This window comes from Esox lucius, chromosome 6 (genome assembly GCF_011004845.1).
Source record: "Esox lucius isolate fEsoLuc1 chromosome 6, fEsoLuc1.pri, whole genome shotgun sequence".
NCBI classification, from domain to species: Eukaryota; Metazoa; Chordata; class Actinopteri; order Esociformes; family Esocidae; genus Esox; species Esox lucius.
Window position 1 is genome coordinate 2,866,451 of NC_047574.1, and position 11,848 is coordinate 2,878,298.

Genomic DNA, 11,848 nt, shown 5'->3' on the forward strand with positions numbered 1-11,848 from the left:
CCAGCTTTCGCGGATAAAGGCTGTATGATAATTCTCTTATATAAGCACTTATTTCCACCTTTGGTGAAATGAAGCCATGTCTGAGGCAGGCGGAGTTTGACATTCGAGCCAGGGGGGGGCAAAAAATTATTACTAAAGCAGTATATGAAATCAGATGTATTACCTACCACCATTTAGTTGTTTTGTGTTATTTAAAATAAAAAATATATTTTTTAAACAATGCAATTAATTATTCCACTAATTTCTTTTTGAAAAAATGCAATTACTAGTTTCAGTGCTCCCTCTGCCCCGCAAACTCCGAGCATGGTCTGAGGATGGACTGTCAGGGTGACTACCGCAGTAAATGTGGTTTTATGTTTTGGTCGTCAATAGCACTCCTATTTAGAAGAAAAAAGTAAATTTGTTTCGGTTTATCGCCTCTAGGCCAAGGTGGAAGTTAAACTGCCTTTGAAATTGAATTTATAATTGTCCTGTTGAATAGCTGTCAAACAGATAAAATGCTATGGATATTCAGAAATTGTGCCCTCATTAATGCTGTCGTCACCATCAAACCTAAGACTTGTCTTGACAGCATACAAAAAACAGCACCCAGGCAATGACAATCAATGTTATGAAGCACAAAAATCAAAGTACTGAAACAATATATTTTAATTGAGACATGACGTAGTTATAAGCCTGTGGATGGACAAGACAATCAAATGATTGTAAGCGTTGATATATGACGAAGGAGGAACTGTTGGGCCGTGCTATCAAATAACAACAGTAGTAATAATGTCATAGAATCTACTATTTTTCAGTTACCATCTCCCAGTGGAGCCATTGTAGATGATACTTGTCTCCCCCTACTGGGAATACATGGTAGTACAGGTAAACTGGTTAAACACTCCAAGCCAGTATACTGTACTGTACAAAACAACACTGCATATCTGACAATAATGTTCCCCTTTTGGCAAATATTTCTACAAATATGAAATTATACAATAATTACGATGAAACATTAAATGAGAAACTGAAAAAATGCGTGGAACTTTCAAAACAGATGGTAAGAGTGAAAGAATAAGACAGCATGAAGGGCTTTGGCTTTGCAGAATGACAGGCAACGCATGGAAAATAACCCAGATTAATAAATGGTACCACTAGAGAAGAAAAAAAGAACAGCTATTTGTGGTGATATTTCATTATCATAGGCTTTAAGTATACATTTACCTCAGTGTTAATTTGCATAGTATATATCAGATAGCCATAAAGCTAGAGGAAACTCAACTCGAGTGTATCGAAATCTAAAGGATCTGCACGTTTCCACAAAGACATTACAATCCATACATATTAATATATAGATTTATATGTAGCATTTGGCAATAAACTAACATGTTTTACTAACACATGATTACACATGCTATATAAAAAAATAACTTTTGAAAATGAATCAAGACTACACAATACATGATTGCATATGCAGCAAATGAAACAATTGTACTTCTATCAAACCGCTCAGTATGGTGTGTGTCTCCTTCATAACCCAGGCCAGGGCTGCCCAACCCAGTTGAAGAGAAAACCTACAGGACAGCAGGTCGACAGGGTTGGGCTGCCCCAGGCTAGGCTAGCTCACTTCTCAAGCCTCGATGACACTGACAACATGATGAACTATAGCAGGACCAGGCGTGGAGGGAGTTTCCTTTGTATGAAATCGTCAGAGAGTTTGTGTGCGTGTGAGAAAGATAATTAGTAAGAGATATTCTGCAGTAGTAACATTTGAATTTCTGTCCTTTTAATTAGAGGTCTGACTTAGCACTAAACCTTAAATTACTAAAATAGTTACTGTGATTGAGAGAGTGGCCATTATGCAAATTTGTGTGTGTGTGTGTGTGTGTGTGTGTTAGTAAATGTTGCATTGAAAAGTGAGAAAGGTATGGCTAAAAGAACAATCAGGCACGTTCTCATGGACTTATGCACTCTCGGAATTAGAAAAAGAATAGCACTTCCGATTCTCTTCACCACCCTGTTTGATTCAGGCGACGTCTTCGTGTCTCTCTAGTCACTTCCACCACACAGCTTAAGCAGCAGCTTCTTGTAGTCACCAGAGGTGTCACCCTATCAGATGGGGAGGAATGAAGACATGCAGTGTGTTGAAATGAATGTTCTATTAGATAAACCAAGACATGGAATTCACCTATTTGTGAATCGTGATTCATTCATTTTATGTATAACATTGGCAACAGCAGTCAATCTCCGCAACGTATTCATTTTCATTGCGGCACTTGTTCGGAGGCACTTACAGAGATTGCGGTGTAGAGGGATTTTCCGTAGTTCTTCAGGAACGCCTGTCTGATATCCAGCATGTCCACCTCAGAACGAGTCACCATGATTCGAATCAGAGTCTTGTCCTTGGTTCCCGCCCCCTGTAAACGACACAGATGTTAGCTTCCAGCCGTGGTCTTCCTTTAGCTACGTACCGAGGTATGCCTTAGCAGCAACGAGTCATTTTACATTGATTACAACCAAATTCCACGAAACCTGCAGACAACCACACCATTATTTGCCATTTTCGGAATGGCGTTGCGGTTTGATGAGCACACTAACATTTTGCAGAGAAGGGAGATAAGTGGCTGAGTCTGGTAAGAAATGTAAATGAATTTCACCCTTGCACATGTCCAAGACATCCTAATAGTACAGGACACATGACCTGTCCTCGGTACACCCTCAAATTCACTAAAGGGACGTTTCAGTTCACGCAGTCAGAATAGTTTCTTACCGCCATGGACTTGTGAAGCCTCTCGGCAAAGTATTCCGGGGTGTTCCTGATGCATTTCACTGGAACACAATGAGGCTCAAGGCTTTAGTTAATGGAGACACAGTGATTAACCTGCACTGCACCCAGCGTCAGAAAGACAGCACCCTAATCCTTAAGCAGAGCAAGACCTTTGATCGAAGTGCGTCAAAAGCAGCAGTGCATTGCATAGTGAATAGGGGGCTGTTTGGGACGCTGTGTCCAGACAAACCAAATCAGTGTGATTCAGAATCACCTGATCCTGAACACTGAACAGTCAATGCATTTCATATATATTTTATATATTAAGTGATCACCTCTCTTTCACTCAACAGCTATGGAATTTGTACTAGGGCACAACCACACACACGCATGTGTTGCGCTGCATGTTTCTGGACTCACCGACAGCAACCATGCCGTCCTCCACGTCTCCAGACATCTCCCTGCAGATGCTCTTCACAATGTCTCTGCCACACATCTGCTGGTATTCATGGAACACTGGCAGGAAAAAGCAGCGATACAGACGGATGTGTTTCTAATTAGAGGCATTGCCTTACTGGTTACCCAGAACCCTTTGGCATAAACAGGCAACCTAAACCCGGTGTCTGAGGTGTGACTAGCTACCTGCTTTCAGGTGAGGTCTGCTCCTGGAACACAGTATGGCGTTGAACTGGGACTCATCCGTACCAACTTTGTTCTCCCCAGCGGCGTACAGTTTCTGACACAAGGTGGCACAATCACAGCCTGTTGATACTTGCAGACTACGTATTTTTTTTTAATTATGGTAAGTAAGTCCAGTCTCGTAAAAAAATTAAGACTGTGTATCATAGTACTGATTATAAAGACTCAGGTCTCTGTGTTATTTCATAGCCAAAGCCAGGAACACTGTTCACCTGAGCATCCTGCTTTGCCAAGTTGATGTCCACTTGTTCCCTTTCGTCTCGATTTCCCTTTAAACGGGAAGTAAAGTATTGGTTTACTACAACAACAGATTTACTCCACCGAGGCAATACTCAGCAAATTTGAGAAATTATTAACAGCAGAATACTGGTAACTTGGAAGGAATTTGAGCCACTGAAACTGGAATCTGTTTCTCCTCCAATGCATTAATTGTCTCTATTAAACATACAGGGCATCTAATATTTGTAGCCATCTGAAAGCCAATTGAAAGGAAAATTGCATGAAATGTGTTGGGTATACCTTCAATGCAGTAATTCAATGACATTTAGTTACCTTTCAATAAACATGACCAAAACACATTGATAACCTATTCATAATTGTAATCCAAATGCATTAACAACATATCAGTAAACATTTACCTGACAGAGAGACACCAGGAGCCTGCGGAAATGTCCTGAGGTGTCGTTGATGATGGCGTCCTCCAGTTTCTTACCATACTCTGAAACACACAAAATGTCGTCAAATTCTGAAACAAACAGAATCTATGAGTTTAAACATTAACTACAATTAGCAGAGGCAGCCTCTACTCTAAAACACTGAATTTCAACATACAGGTAAATATGTTCTGTCTACCGCCACAAAATGACAGAGCCCATATTTACCCTGTTTGTAAATCTGATTTATCTCTCTGATTTCCGCGTTGGAGCGAGACGACAGGATCTCAATCAGACATGCTTCATCAGTACCCGCACCCTGTTAAGACAAACCAATTGTAAAACGTTCATGAATGGATACAGTGTTCCAGTTGTTTTCCGTTTCAAAACTGTATGCTACATTCTACCATAATGAACACAACCCTGCTGTAAAGTGACTGGACTGTAAGAGCAAAGAAAATATGTTCAAACCGATATAGCTTCTTTGAGATGAGATGCGTCGAATTTGGCTGGTGTCTGCATCATGGAAAGAACCAAATTCTCAAAGTTCCCAGTCAATTCAGACTTCAGATCGTGGAATAAATCCTGTGAAATAGAATATATTTAAGGGGTTAGTGAATGTACAGCGCGGGTACATCTCAATGACACCATGCAACACAGGCAGCCAGCTGCACAGCGTCCACACAGCGGCGTATGGGCGCCTGATTGCCCAGCGGTCGGAAAGACGAGCCAGAAATAACAGCGTAGCAAAATCAAGTGAAAATCTGATAAACCCAGAGGTTCTGTGACGGGTGGTCCAATCGGCCAGCACCGCCCTCTAACCAGTCCAATGTACAGTAAACATGAGCAGACAAATAACTGAACAAGCTCTTGTAGAGTAAAGCTCACCTTCCCATAAGTGGTCTTGTAAGCAGCAACCATTGGAACCCTCTGTTTGTTGGTGCGACTCCCAAGGAGCTCAATTATGGCTGCCTCATCCGTGCCTGTAAATAATATATATTATCATTAATAGCTAGAGCTGGTAGAAGGTGAAAATGAGTATTCCTAAATAATGTGGTCCCATATTAGAGACTATTCTACTTTTGAAAATCTAGACACAGAACATTCATGGAGTATTTATAGTACAGAATAAAATAAATTCAGGAATGTGTATCTATAAATAATGTGTAATAATTGTTTAGATGAGTAGTATTAACTACATAGTCTATACAAGATGCAAGTAAGCAATAAGGCACAGGGGATGTGCTGTTATGAACTGGTTACCAACGCAACTAGAGCAGTTAAAAGTGACTTGATGTCACACCTATGGTATACAGTCTCATATACAACAGAATTCAGGATTGAAGCTTCCCGGTTCAGAAGTACTGACCAAATCCCTTCATGGCCTTGCGGAGAACTTCCACATCGCGCAGAGGGTCAGCGCCCGGGTAATCCTTAAGCACGCCCCTGTAACCCATCTAATGACAAACACAAGGAAATGGTGACCCTGAGACCGAAACTTACTGAAACAGGATATAACAAACTACAGCACCAGGAAGTCAATGGGGTCGTCGCAAGCTTCTGTGGCCACAAAGTCATCAGTTCCATTTTTTTCTTTTTTTTACAATTTGATTGATTTGATCGATTTAAAATGTATTTGATCTATTTAATACATAACCATAATGTTATCCTCAAACTGTACAGACCTCAACACAGAAACTCAAAGAAGCTCATTTGAAACACTGAAACGTGTTAAAAGCAAAGCATTTTCAGGAAAAAGCTTCCTAAATAAAACAAAAAACATAAAACAGATTTCTATCTTCATGTAAAAAGGTTAACTCTAGTGTTCCCATGACCAGCTACAAAGAAACGGGAAACCAACAACACAAGCTTCAATCCTCACGTTAACAGAAGGTGAATAGGGAGTCGCTGGCGCCCCGCCTCCATATCCTGGCATTGAGGGGTTGGGTGACGGTGCTCCACCAGGGTATCCTGGCATGGGCTGCTGTCCTGGGTATCCCTGGGGTTGTCCCGGGGCAGTCCCGCCTGGGTATCCCTGGGGTTGTCCCGGGGCAGTCCCGCCTGGGTATCCCTGAGGTTGTCCCGGGGCAGTCCCGCCTGGGTATCCCTGGGGTTGTCCCGGGGCAGTCCCGCCTGGGTATCCCTGGGGTTGTCCCGGGGCAGTCCCGCCTGGGAATCCCTGGGGCATACCTCCACCTGGCTGGGGGGAGAGGAGGTGGTGTCAGATTGCTTCCTCTGGCAGCGAATACCTACACTTTAAACACTTTCAATTGTTTCTTGCATATATAATTTGCAGAAACAATTTGCATTTGCCTTATCCCGCATCGTAAACCGGTGAGAGATCGCTGCTCAGCGAAGGGGTGCGGCCCGAGCATGGGCAGGCCCACAGAGAGGGGGAATATCTGCGCATCACAGAGGACCTGACATTGGTCGATGACACCGCGGTAAGATTCTCCAGGAGCCGCGCCGGTTTGAACGTCCTGAGCGGCTGCACCGCCTCAACCACCAGGCTGGACTAAACCAGGCTGGACTAAACCAGGCTGGACTAAACCAGGCTGGACTAAACCAGGCTGGACTAAACCAGGCTGGATTGAGAAAGTCCAGAATGGTTATGAAGGACTCCAGTCAACCAAGCGCCTGTCCAGTCACTGTGCTAAAGTTAGGAGCGCGTTATCAGAGCGTTATCAGAGCGTTATCAGAGCATCGACTGTCTGGCAGACATACTGCAGGACAGCCTGCTTCACCAGCTCAGCAGACAGTCGAACAGTTAACACACTGCTGTCTTTGTATGTGACAGAGAAACACAGAGCATACCAGCCCCTCCCCCCTTTCTAGAATGGACGAAATCAGGTAAAACTAAATCTAATCCAGTGATCTCAAATCTAAAAAGCTACAATACAAACACACGCTACAGATTTTAGATTCCCTGTTGAAATCTTCAGAATATGGAAACAGTGTTAGGAGGGTGGAATGTCCCCAGAGGCTCACCCGGCTCTACGTTATAACCAGCGCTTCATTTGTAAATCGGGAGGTCCCAGAATACATTGGGGCGCTCGAGAGACATGGATCCGGTTGGCAAATCGACGCAAATAAAGCACATCTGCAGCGCAAATAGCGGACAACTCAATAAACGTTCACAATCTTGCCAGGCAGTGCTGAGGCTATAAGAGACTGCAGGAATAGGCAACTTTATGAACTCTGATCGCTTCTAGCGGAATGTTCACAGTGCAAAGCGAACACAGAGATGGAAAAAGACGAGTCACACGCAGCAGACCGGATCTGTGAAAAGGAGGCGCTGGAACAAACTGAGGAAAAACCGAGAGGTTCCAGTAGGGTCCAGCTCAGATGAACCACGGGTTATAACAAGGTAGAAGACAGCAGTGTGTTGTGGATGAGGTGGTGAACAGCGGGGTCAGAGGTCGTCAGTGGGGTTGATATTTACCATGGCACCACCAGGGGTTCCGCCCCATCCACCTGGAGAAGAAGGAAACGATGAGTGAGCTTGTGAGTAGCGTCGTTTTAATGCAGAAACACAAAGGTGACTTGTGTTTGTATCGTTTATAGTATACCTGGCTAGTTTGGATCTGGTCTGATTTGCGTTGCGCACGAAAACGGTCTAAACCATAGCTAAACCAATCGTATTTCACATGCAAAGGTTTTTTCTCTCCGCTTCAATATACAATACATTTGAATTCTGAAATTGACCCTGATTGGTCAGCTCGTCCTCGTGTAGGTGTAAGACATTTAACCCAATTTTACTAGGATTTTTAAAGGTCTGTTGGAGACGCTGTTATACAGACTGAAATGATGAGTTACCAGAAGAACAACTACCAAGTGACATTTTCACTGTACAGGCAATGTGAAGACAAAGCAGCAAGCGCACATTTGCACTACCATTAAAAACAGAGTTTCGAAAGTGCCGGCACTACTCTGGGTCTCTGAAATGGGATGCTGGGTAAAGTGATGCAATCCAAAGAGAAACGATAACAGAGATTACCTGGTGCTGGAGGCCCCGAGGGATATCCACCGGCCTGAGGGTAGCCTCCCCCCTGGGGAAAACCTCCTCCTGGTTGGGGGTAGCCACCTGCCTGCTGGGGTGGGTAGCCTCCGGCCTGGGGTGGGTAGCCTCCGGCCTGGGGTGGGTAGCCTCCGGCCTGCGGTGGGTAGCCTCCGGCCTGCGGTGGGTAGCCTCCGGCCTGCGGTGGGTAGCCTCCGGCCTGCGGTGGGTAGCCTCCGGCCTGGGGTGGGTAGCCTCCGGCCTGGGGTGGGTAGCCTCCGGCCTGGGGTGGGTATGCGCCAGGTTGGGCGGGGTAGCCTCCGGATGGTGGATAACCAGGATAACTCATTTCGGACCTGAAAGAAAGCAGTTAAGTATTTTTAGCTACTGTACCACTGGGTTTATTCTCTGTTCGGGAACCCGGCCCATTGAGTTTGATGAAAAACAATTGACATTTAAATAATTCAGCTGACACTTATACAGAGTGACTTACAGTAGTGAGTGCATACATTTGTATTTACTAGTTAATTCTGGCACCAGGTGGCTATCAAACCCACCCGTGCCCGAGGGACTTGATAAGAAAACTGGTGATGACAATGGAAAATAGATATTTCAGCATGTCCACATTTCTCAGCATCTGATGATTACATAAGAAAGTGCTCATTGTTTTGAGTAACTTCCCTGTGGTTTCAGTGTTCCTTGCTTTTCTAAACAAACTGGAAGGACATGACAACCTCACCCCAAAATCCCTGGGACGATGCCATATTACTGAGGAAAAGGGCTCTCCCCTTGTGCACATTACAACAGAAAAATCATATTAAAAAAATGGCAAATTCAGAGAATTTTACCCAGAGAAAAAAGTGGGTGTAAAGGCAAATTATTTACCAAAAACACTCCAAACTACAATGCAGAAGTGAGAGTTGTTGAAAGACAATGAGTCAATCGCAGTTCTGCATCAGTTATATGTTAAAGGACGATAACGACAAAAGGGTCAACAAACTGACAGGACCATCAGGGCTGTTGAAAGCTATATAGACACATGCATGTCGTTCAGGATAAGAACGCCTGCTAAGTGACTACATTCGAACGGGGCCATATACGATTTATTTCTTTGCTACCAGCATAAATGCAAGCCTAAACAACCAGAATAAGGTTAATGTGTTAACTTAATGTTTCAAGTTAAAAAATATATATACAAAATTGATCTGAGTGCTTGAGGCATTCCATGAATAGCTAATACGATTCCGGGAAGAGGAGAAAAGTCGTGTTACTGTTTAAATTCAGTATTGTTAACGTTTGAGACGGGATTCTGTACGGTGCCCTTTCAAATGTAGCGGAAGGAACATATTTTAATACCTCCCCTTTTGTGTTCAGGTGTGTCTCAAACCACAGTTGATTAAGATTATCATACCGTTCATTATTACAATCAGGTATGCTAAATTATGGTTCGTGAACGGAAGATAACTCTTCAGGAACAGAGTTGGGCAGCCACAAGGTAAAGAAGACATCTCATTGGCTCTTTTTTTACGGCCTGGGAGGTTTGGACAGTCAGGGAGGGAAAAGATCCGGTAAATCCGGTTACCTTTTACTTATGAGCATGCCAGAGATTATAGAGTAAATACTCTCGTTGAAAGCTTTTAAAGAAACGCTTGCTCTTATCAGAGGGAATGGCCAGTTACAAAGTCAAGGAGAAACAATACCGTGTTAAACTTCTCTAGTCAATCAACTTAAAGTATCCACCATCTTGTTTGTTTTTTTAAATCTACTTACTGTACACGAATGTACGTTTGGAACTTCACAACTGGTACATTCCCACTTTCAATGCGGTTACTCATGTAGCATAACTGCTAAAGAACCAGCTTCGAAATTGATCTGTTAATAGGCCTGATGTTGACCTAGAATTGGAAAATAAAATTACCAATAATTTCCTACTCTGGCTAAAATAAAGGATTGTATACAATGTAACTGTCCAAATGCCACATTAACCAATCAGAACGTCTTCGATGTTATTAAGCAAACATAATTAAAAAGGTGTTACGTAACATTAAATAGCCATCGCAGAGATGTCACAACATTGCAGCCAAGTACGAATCCTGAGTTGACGTAAAATTGTAGCTTGAGATTATTCTCCGTAGCATATTTGAAAACCTCGATTTGTCAAGTTATATTGCAAAGAGTATGATAATTATATATAGTGCTGCCTGGATTGAAACAGGAATAACTAGGCCTAAATCCAGGACCGTTCGCAAGTAGGCTAGTTACTGTAAACGAGATGTGGTCATTCGAAATGTTTGACTGAGTGATTAGTAGACTCGCTAAATAAATCCACTCGGAAAATTACTGCTGCACAAATTTCTAATACCCAGAACGTGATGGAATTGTATGGATCGATACCAACCCCCACTTCGAACAATATACCCCGATTCAAAGCAAAATAACTTCTCTCTTACTTGATTTTGACGCCGGGGACTGTTGAAGGGAAGAGAGATTGAATAAGGAAGAGCTCAGAAGATGGTGGTGCAGTGTAGTTTAGCAGCCGGCTGTGGGTGGGTCCCTGATTTCACCATTGTTTTTCCCGGAACGTTTTCACTCTCGTAACCTTTGCACATAACATTCGTTCATGTAGAAGAAAACGCTTGGGAATGTTTATAGAGTTGAAAAGCCACATCAGAACTTCGAAATATTTAGTAAAGTTGGTAAATAAAAGTTAATCTATCTGTCTAGGTAATACATTGTTAAATTAACTGTAACGTATTCACTATTTACAATCTCTTCAAAAAAAAAAGACAAAACATTAAGGATTGTAGCTGCCTCAGATGTAATTTGAATGTTTTTGAAATCTGAATTAAAAGGTAGGCTATTACCGACGTTTCTAGGTAATATTACACATAACACAATTTAAATCATCCAATTGATTAAAAAAATTAAATAAATCAGTTACACTCCCTTTCTTTGGGACTTTTGATTAACACCGAGGTATAGATGTTGGCCGATTTACGAGAAATTAACTGATCATCATCCACGTGGTGTGTTTTACCTTGCATGGTTTGCCTCTATACACCATAGACTGTATACTATAACATAATGGCTGTGCTGCTACACACCTTTGTTTATCTTTCCAAACCTCCTCCAGTGAGTCAGTAAACAACGTGGTTAGGTTAATCCTCCCCGTCAAGCACACAATTACTGTAATTTGTAATTGTCCGAATCATGCATTTATCACCACTTGCCAGAACATTCACATTCAATTCCTGCATGTAGACCCTACTCTTATATATATTTTTTATCTACGCCGCTCGCTAGGTAGTGAAGTTGACCAAATCATTTTCATTTTGAATGGATGGTTTTACAGATGAGTTAATCCAACTCTTTACTCCTCGAAACAATTGAGATTACGTCACTCGTTTACATACCGACCACGCCAGTGACAAGTACCTGGCTGTAGGCACACGCCCTGGAGGCAGCCCGCTTCCTAAACGACTGTTATCACCCGGTTGTAAACATACCTACAGCAGAACACTGGACAAATCAATTAAGTTCTTGAGTGTCTTCAGTGGAAAATAACATAAGGGCCAATAGCCATGGAAAGTAGGCAATGCGGTCTCGGCACCCCCTGGCAAGATTTCGCTTGACTGTGGGTGAGACGCGCGTCATTTCAGCCAATGGGCATGAGTCGGTCCGTTCAACTTCACAGCACCACGTGCTCAAAACATCTTCCCACCGCCGTGTGAAGGCCGCCATCCCACATCG

At 42.8% G+C, this 11,848-nt stretch overlaps 1 protein-coding gene across 5 annotated transcripts; it reads right to left on the bottom strand.

Moving 5' to 3' along the window:
• Positions 1–633: 633 nt before the first annotated feature.
• LOC105010085 (annexin A4) lies at positions 634–11,718 on the bottom strand. 5 transcript variants are annotated; one of them, XM_034292827.1, is made up of 17 exons: positions 11,203–11,375; positions 10,549–10,697; positions 8,099–8,454; positions 7,544–7,575; positions 6,271–6,301; positions 5,984–6,234; positions 5,471–5,558; positions 4,990–5,084; positions 4,573–4,686; positions 4,330–4,420; positions 4,087–4,166; positions 3,661–3,717; positions 3,392–3,485; positions 3,170–3,265; positions 2,753–2,811; positions 2,277–2,399; positions 634–2,091 (listed from the first exon to the last, which is right to left on the bottom strand). In XM_034292827.1, the coding sequence occupies exons 3-17, from the start codon at positions 8,445–8,447 to the stop codon at positions 2,032–2,034; spliced, it is 1,620 nt and encodes a 539-aa protein (XP_034148718.1). In that variant the 5' UTR covers positions 8,448–8,454; positions 10,549–10,697; positions 11,203–11,375; the 3' UTR covers positions 634–2,031. The 5 variants fall into 5 exon arrangements, with proteins under 5 accessions (XP_034148718.1, XP_034148719.1, XP_012989523.3 ...); XM_034292828.1 differs by having other exon boundaries at positions 5,984–6,090; positions 6,199–6,301; positions 11,203–11,374; XM_013134069.4 differs by having other exon boundaries at positions 5,984–6,301.
• Positions 11,719–11,848: the final 130 nt, after the last annotated feature.

What these genes read in the sequence shown, in the direction of transcription:
- LOC105010085 (XM_013134071.4), bottom strand. Translation starts at nt 8,447, where the DNA reads ATGAGTTATCCTGGTTATCCACCATCCGGAGGCTACCCCGCCCAACCT. An exon ending in CTCGGGGCCTCCAGCACCAG is followed by an intron (nt 7,576 to 8,098) that starts GTAATCTCTGTT and finishes CTTCTTCTCCAG; the next exon opens with GTGGATGGGGCGGAACCCCT. An exon ending in TGGCAAAGCAGGATGCTCAG is followed by an intron (nt 3,486 to 3,660) that starts GTGAACAGTGTT and finishes ACCTTGTGTCAG; the next exon opens with AAACTGTACGCCGCTGGGGA.